The following is a 7,913-nucleotide window of genomic DNA, read 5'->3' on the forward strand; positions in this document are numbered from 1 at the left end:
ACAACAATAGATGCTTATGGATATCCAATTTAATACATGTAACTTCAAATTTTATTAGAGCACAATTGGGATCTTAGAAGATTATTTTTTGTTGTGGTGTTATCATTTTATATTTTTGATAGTTGTTACATTTATGCAATATTTTTTTTTCTTTTTAATAATTATTTATTTTGTTATTTTTTCAAATAAAATATATATTTTATAAGTTTATGATAAAACCGTACAACGCATATTCTTGAACTAGTATATTATAAAATCATAGCTTTTGACCTATATCATATCATATTATATCATATTATATTATATATAATAAAAGTTGGGCTTAGACGCCGTGGTTACGCCACGTGACTTCACCAAATTGCAGAAATTTTATTAAATTTTTAGATTTTTAAAAAACTAAAAATGAATAGTATACTACTATGACTCTAATTCATTTTTATCATTAAATAGTTTATCTCTTTAAAAAAAGTAAAGAAATAAAAATTTGCTTTTTGGCCACTGCTTAGAGAATTAGACACACTCTAAAATTGGTGTGGTTGTTGCTAACATACTCAAAAGCTCAAGAAAGATCATCCAGCATTGGCTCTAACCATATCATTTAATTGTCAGAGTTATTTGAAACCAATTAGAATTGTTGTTACCATATATAAAATAAAATAAAACCTCAGGCTACACCTATTATTTGGTTTTTTTTTTTTAATTTTTTTATATTTTTTTATAGGTTCAACGTAAGAGTTTTTTTTTTTTTTTTTCTAATCTTTTACTTAAAACAAAAGCAAAAACAAAAATGAAGGAGTTCTTCTTTGTTCAACTTGAAGACCTTTTTTAATTTGGTTTATTATTTGGTTTTTTTTAATAGGTTTAACGTAGGAGTTCTTTTTTCTAATCTTTTGCTAACAAAAAAAACGTAGGAGTTCTTTTGGTGGACTATTTGAACCAATAGGATTATTATGCATCGATGATAAAGACGTATAGAGAAAGAGGTAGAGGATTGAGAATACTTCATACTATTTTAAAACTTATTGGAAAACTTCATACTATTTTAAACTTTTATTAACTATCAGGTGCATCGCACGGGTTAGCGACTATCACATCTGCTTCATGTAAGATTGTAGGTATAGATTAATCAAAAAAATATTATATAGTAAGCGTAAAATAAAAACTACTTCATGTAAGATTGTGGGTAAATTAATATTAGATTAATCAAGACTCTAATTCATTCTTATCTCTAATTCATTTTTATCATAAAGTAAGTGTATCTCTATAAAAAAAAATTGAAATAAAAAACTGCAGATTAATATTAGATTAATCAATACTCTAATTCATTCATATCTCAAATTCAAAAAATCAGGACTTTAATTCATTGTTATCATAAAGTAAGTGTATCTCTAAAAAAAAAACATACTGCTTCCCGTAAGTTTTTTTTTTGTTTTTGTTTTTTTTTTTTTTGGGTATTAACTTTAACGTAAAAAAAAAAAAAATTAAAAATATCTAATAACAATCTAGCTAATAACGTTAACTATTTTCTTGGGATAAAGTATTTAAAAAAAAAAAAAAACTAATATGTAATTAACCTAAACTTCTTGATTAGGTAACTTCAAGGAGTTTAGAGTATTTGATTTTTACTTGGACTCCTTTTCTAGGTGGAGTATGTATATATATACACCGTTAGTTGGTGTAGTTTTTCCTTCTCAACTTATTGCACAGTTTTTTTATTTATTTATTTAGGCTTCCATTTTTCTACCTACAATCATGTAGGTATGTATTTTTTACTCTAATTTTTTATTATAATCAATTAAATACGTTTTATGTATTTGCTGCCTTTTGTTTAAGCTAATTTCCTTATGTTTTTCTTTTTTTGAGGGGGTAATTTCCTTATATTTGATCTAATTCATATGTTAATGGTTTGATCCAATTTAATTATTTTGTTGTCCAATATATATGTAAGTTGTCGTAGCAAATTCTAATCATAGACTATTAAATTTACATACAATTCTGCAATCTATATGGTACTTTGTTTTTTTAACTCTGTTTAATTTTCTTCTTGATTTTTGATTTTTTTTTTGTCAAAAAAGATTTCAAGCATCCTAAGAAAGGTTTGTAATCTTTTTTTTTTTTTGATAAACAAACAAACTTCCATAAAACTAACCAACAGAAACATTGGCATCTCCCTTACAAGCAACCTCAAGAGAGGGTGGAAGAGTACCTTTATTGAAACAGAAATCTAAACATGAGTTCAAGGACAACTTAGCCGCAGCATGCGCAACTGAGTTGCCTGATCTCCTTACCCAACTGAAACTAACAGAATCAAAACCATTAACTAGCCTATGGATATTACTAACAGTGTTGGAATAGAGCTAATCCGGGGTAGCATCATCACTTGTTAGAGCCTCAATGCAGTTCTTTGCATCCCCTTCCAACATCACATTCTGCCAACGCTCTTTGATCGCTAGTTGCACAGCCCAATGGAGGGCCTCAGCTTCAGCTAGCGCCGGGGGGCAGGCATGATGAATTTTTCCCCATAGAAACAGAACCTCTCCCAGCTGATCACGAGCAACTACTGCAAAAGCTGATTTGTATCTGTTCAAGGCGGCATCCACATTAATCTTGATCCAACCAAGTGGTGGTGGGTTCCACCTGAAGTTAGCAAGTTCATTTGGCTTAATCATATCCGGAGTGAAAGCCTTGGCAATCTCAAGAAATCTTGAGTGAATATTTCTTTTAGCACTCATGACATCTGCATTTACATCACAAAATTGCTTGAGATTTCTAGACCTCCATATCTCATCAATGACTAAAGCCATGTTGAGGGACACGGTCCATTGCTCCTGAGCCAGAATCGGGGAAGCAGGTGGTTCCATGATGAGCTTAGTGATATCTGTTGGTGTTCTTATAGAAGCTGGATCCACACTTAAGCCCCAGCAAGCAGCTGCCCAGAGGGCTCTGGCGAAAGGGCATTCAAAGAAAATATGGATACTAGATTCCACCGACGCATTGCACAAAGGGCAAGAAGTATCTATATGAGGCAGCCTTACTTGCAAATTCTCTTTAGTGGGGATAGCATTGACACCGATTCTCCAAATAAGCATTTGGAGTCTTTCCGGGAGTTTGGCTTTTCACAGCTTCAACCAGAAAGCTTGGGGTTGAGAATCTCTTTTCGGGCTAGTGAAGGCAACCTTGTGCACCAATTTGACCGAAAATCTTCCTTTTGAGTCAGGAATCCATATAAGCCTATCTTGCTCTAGATTAAAAGGGATTGGGATGGAGAGTATAGCTTTTGCATCCACCGGAGTGAACAGCACGTTTATCCATTCTCTGCGCCATGATCTGGTTGAAGAGTCAATAAGATCAGCCGCCTTGAGTGCAATTTGTTTGTACTCCTCCACTCTCGGTTGAGGTCTGAAGTTTCCAATCCCTGGCACCCACGGATCAATCCACACATCAATAGACCTCCCATCTCCCAGGAGGAATGCCCCTTTCACTATTAATTTTCTGGCCTCTACAATAGCTCTTCAAGAAGGGGAACCTGCCTTCAAAGGTTCCGCAGTCATCCATCCATTACCGACTTTGTATTTTGTTCTAAGCACCTCCATACATATGCTTTGCTTACCCGAGGCAACCATCCAGGCCAGTTTAGCTAGAAGTGCAGAATTCATCTCTTTTGCCTTTTTAAAGCCAAGACCTCCTTGTTTTTTAGGTTGACACAACTTATCCCATGCAGTCCATGCAATGAATCTGCTGTTCCTTTCCTTGAGCTTCCACCAAAATCTCCTTGAGAGGGCATCCAACTTGATACAATTTTTGGTTGGTACATTGAAAGCCAAAAAAGTATAGTTGGGGATGGCTTAGGTGATAGAATTAATGAGCGTGCATCTGCCAGCCCACGAGAGGCAGTGACTTCTCCAGCCTGTCAACTTTGATTCCAGCTTTTCCTTAAGATATTTGAAGTCTTTTGAGGGGGATCTGGATAGAAATAGCGGAGCACCCAAGTATATAGCATCTTTTTTTAGTTTTTTCATAAGGAGCTGCTGTTTGATAGATCTTCTGATACTAGCTGAGGTGTGTTTAGAAAAAAAGAGACTAGATTTCAACCTGTTGATATACTGCCCAGACCAGCTACAGTACCTATCAAGGCACCTGACAAGAATACTAGCATCGTGCCTAGTGGCTTTAGAGAAGAGCACAATATCATCCGCATACATCATGTGGTCAAAGCAGGGCTTCTAACACTAGCTTTTGCACCGCTGATATTACTCGACAAAAGTTCTCTATCCAGCATTCTCGAGAGGACCTCTTGGCCTAATATGAACAAATATGGAGAAAGAGGGTCACCTTGCCTCAGACCTCTGCTAGGTTTAAATTGATCAGACTTCCCTCCATTAACCATCACCTCATAAGACACAGTAGAGATGCAGTCTATAATCCACCTTGTGAAAGTGTCATTGAAGCCCAGGTTGGTGAGCACCGCTTTAGTAAAGTCCCAGTTTACTCTATCATAGGCTTTTTGGAGGTCCAATTTAATAGCCATGAATCCATTTTTTACTTTTCTTGTCTTAAAACTGTGAAGGAGCTCATGAACCACTACTTGATTTTCTGCTATCCACCTCCCTGGAACGAAAGCCGATTGGCATGGAGAGATAATTTTGTGTAACAGAGGTCTGAGCTTAGCAACGAGTAATTTTGAAATGATCTTATACACCAGGTTGCAGAGGCTGATGGGACGAAAATTATTGACAGAGGAAGGATTAGGAGTTTTAGGAATCAGGACGATGAGGGAGCTATTAACCTCATTAGGTATACTTGCATCAGTAAATAATGATGTTATAGCTTGAACAACTGTATCGCCAACCGTGGGCTAGAACTCTTTGTAGAATAGGGCAGGAAAACCATTCGGGCCAGGTGCCTTCAGGTCCTGCATGTGAAACACAGTTGCCTTTATCTCCTCTGGTGTAGGGATTCTGCTCAGTTCCAAATTCTCCTCCTCAGACACACATGAAGGCATGAGGTTATCTAAGTTTTCAGGGAAATCTACTTCCTCGACCGTAAAGATCTTCCTAAAAGAATTATAGAATAGATGCCTGATCTGATTAGAGCTTGTTACCCAAAGCCCTTCCTCTGATTTTATCGCATCAATATTATTCCTCCTTCTTCTAATGATAGTGAAGAGATGAAATAATTTTGTGTTTTTGTCCCCTTTCTTCAACCATAGCTGCCTAGACTTCTGCTTCCAGAGTATCTCACTCCTTGTTAACCACTCTGTTAGCTCAGATTGGAGGGCTTCTTCAGTTCTACCATTCTCCTTAGATGGGTGCCTCCTGTGGACCTCCATAATGCTTTGCATAAGACGATTGATTCTAACTTGACAATTCCCAAACACTTGTTTATTCCACTTACGGAGAGCCTGTCTAGTCAAGTCTTGCTTTTTATACAACTTATCCAAAGTAGAGCCACTTATCCGCCTTCCATGCCTTCTCAACCACAGAGTTACACCAATTATCTCTAATCCAAGCTGCTTCAAACCGGAAAGGTCTCTGTGCAAAACTCTCCTCTAGATTTGTATCTAGAAGGATGGGAGTGTGGTCAGAATTAATAGCTCCGAGATGGGCTACAGCTGCTTTCGGGAAGGCTAACCTCCAAGAAATACTCGCTATAGCCCTGTTAAGCCTTCTTTTAATAGCTGAATTTCTCCAACTACCTCTGGCCCAACTAAAGGCATTACCTGAATAACCCAAATCAATAGCTCCATGCTCAAAGATTAATTCCTTCAAATAATTGGTTGTCGAAGAACCAGCCCCATCTCTATTTTTACTGAACACCTCATTGTCATTAACAGTGAAGTTGAAATCTCCTAAGCAGACCCAGGGGCATTGGCATGACTCTAGGAAGGCTAAAAGGTTTTCCCAAGCCTTCTGCTTTTTAGATATATAGGGGGGGCCACAGAAACCAATTAGAACCCAGCTACACAGAGCATCCGAAACTTTCACTACAATGAGATTTTTATTGTAATCCACTTGATGGATCATAAGGCCCTCCTTCCACATGATACACACACCACCTGTAGAACCCTTGGCATCTACTACACACATATTAGAAAAATTTATTGAATTCATCATAGCTCCCATCCTATTAGCAGAAGCTTTAGTTTCACTTAGAAAAACTACATTAGGGCTATTCCCTTTTATTTGAGCCTTAAGGGCTCTAACTGTTGCAGCGTTGCAGATGCCACGACAGTTCCAGCCAAGGAGCTTCATGGGGAGGTTGGGGGTTTGATAAGGCTCGCCTCCTTGGCCACAAAAGAAGAAACAGATAGAGACCCACCATCACAGAGAGCAACAGCAGAACCAGTGTCAACAATTCCATTAGAGAAAGAGTTTAAGGTAGTCTCACCTTGGATGGGTATTTCAGTACCTGAAGTGATTTGCCTCTCTTCATGGCTGTTGATTATGAGACTTGATTCGGGGATGGGACTTACAGCTCCAGGACCATCGCATGCCGCCTTAGAAGTAACTCTCTCAGTTTTGCCTTTTTTCAGGAAACACTTATTCTCCTTCCTTGATCATTTCCTTTTGAGTGATGGAGCGTTGTTGGGTCGATGGGGAAAAGTGGTTTGTACTTCTAAGGTTCAGGTGATGGTGTGGTGATGCCGAAAAGGTGAAATTTGGGGTTACAGGATTTGGTTCAGAATCAGTAATGGAATTTTCTTTGGTCGTAGGGGTCTTAGTAATGAATGAAATATCATTGGTTGGACTTGTCATGGGTGGGCCGAAGCCAGGTGGGTACATTGGGCTTGCTTCAATGGGCTGAGTGGTCGGGTTAAGAGTAATCTGAGCTTGTGAGGAGAATTGGGCCCCTGGTAAATGACTAGTGATCCGAAAATCCTCTTCCCCTGGTTTGCTTTGGCTGACATGTGTGGATATGGCTACCAGCTGTTGATTGCTGGTCCCCCCCTCAGTGCTAGTGCCACCTATTGCCTCGGGAAGCTACACAAGTACGTTGGTACAATTCTGGTGAGGTACACCTGCTTGCCACAGACTGTACTAGTTGTCCTGGATTGATGAGGTGGCAATGCTAGCTGTTGCATCCTTGGTGGCGTCAGGCAAGCTTGGATTTGCTCCGGTGGAGTGGCTTGGCGGCGAAGGGCATGAAGGGACCCGCAATAAATCTAGCGGAGTGATGCTGCTCTCCGATCTTAACCACGGCCCCGAAGCATTAAAATCATATCCAAACGGGTTGCAGATGAGGAAGGTTTTGCCACGGCAGACCTGGGTTTCATGATCGATAAGGCCGCACTGATAACAAACATCTGCCAACTTCTCATACCGAAAACTTACCCACAAATGAGGCAGATTACTCCTGGGAAGGAAGATACCAGGCATGAGGGGCCGAAGGAGATCCACTTCAACTTAGATACGAACAAACTTTCTCCATGCTCCACCCCTCTCACCTGCAAGGTCCAGTTCAATAACATTCCCTGCCTTTTCCCCAAGTCTTCTCAGATTGCTTGGGGACTTCCAAAGCTCAGGGAGCCCGTGGACCTGAACCCAGATTGATGAAGTGGAGAAAGGGATCTCCTGCCATGTCAACGAAGGGTTCCACTATTTGAGGACTAAGTGACCACCTCTAATAGACCAAGGTCTTCTTCGAAACGCATTACTCAGATTTGCCTCATGGTTAAAATGGAACATAAAAATATTCTCATCTAACTGGTTAACTCGTATCTGGAAGGATGGTTTCCATGCTCTATTAACAACATCGGAGACAATGGAAGTACCAACGTTTTTGTGGGTTATAAGTTTACCAAGGAGTATGAAGGTGGAAGTTACCGGAACATTTTGGTTTGGAGGAGGCTCTAAGCACGCATCGATCTAGGAGCTATTCTCTGTGCGTGAAATGAGATCAGACACCTCCATCAG

At 39.0% G+C, this 7,913-nt stretch overlaps 2 protein-coding genes across 2 annotated transcripts; both read right to left on the reverse strand.

Annotated features, from left to right (window-relative positions):
• Positions 1–2,357: 2,357 nt before the first annotated feature.
• On the reverse strand, positions 2,358–3,089 carry LOC126690256 (uncharacterized). The gene has a single exon (XM_050385376.1). The coding sequence runs from the start codon at positions 3,087–3,089 to the stop codon at positions 2,358–2,360; it is 732 nt and encodes a 243-aa protein (XP_050241333.1).
• Positions 3,090–5,432: 2,343 nt separating this feature from the next.
• On the reverse strand, positions 5,433–6,251 carry LOC126690257 (uncharacterized). Its single transcript, XM_050385377.1, has one exon. It carries the CDS (start codon positions 6,249–6,251, stop codon positions 5,433–5,435), a length of 819 nt encoding a protein of 272 aa, XP_050241334.1.
• Between the last annotated feature and the right edge of the window lie 1,662 nt (positions 6,252–7,913).

Source organism: Quercus robur, chromosome 6 (genome assembly GCF_932294415.1).
Source record: "Quercus robur chromosome 6, dhQueRobu3.1, whole genome shotgun sequence".
NCBI classification, from domain to species: Eukaryota; Viridiplantae; Streptophyta; class Magnoliopsida; order Fagales; family Fagaceae; genus Quercus; species Quercus robur.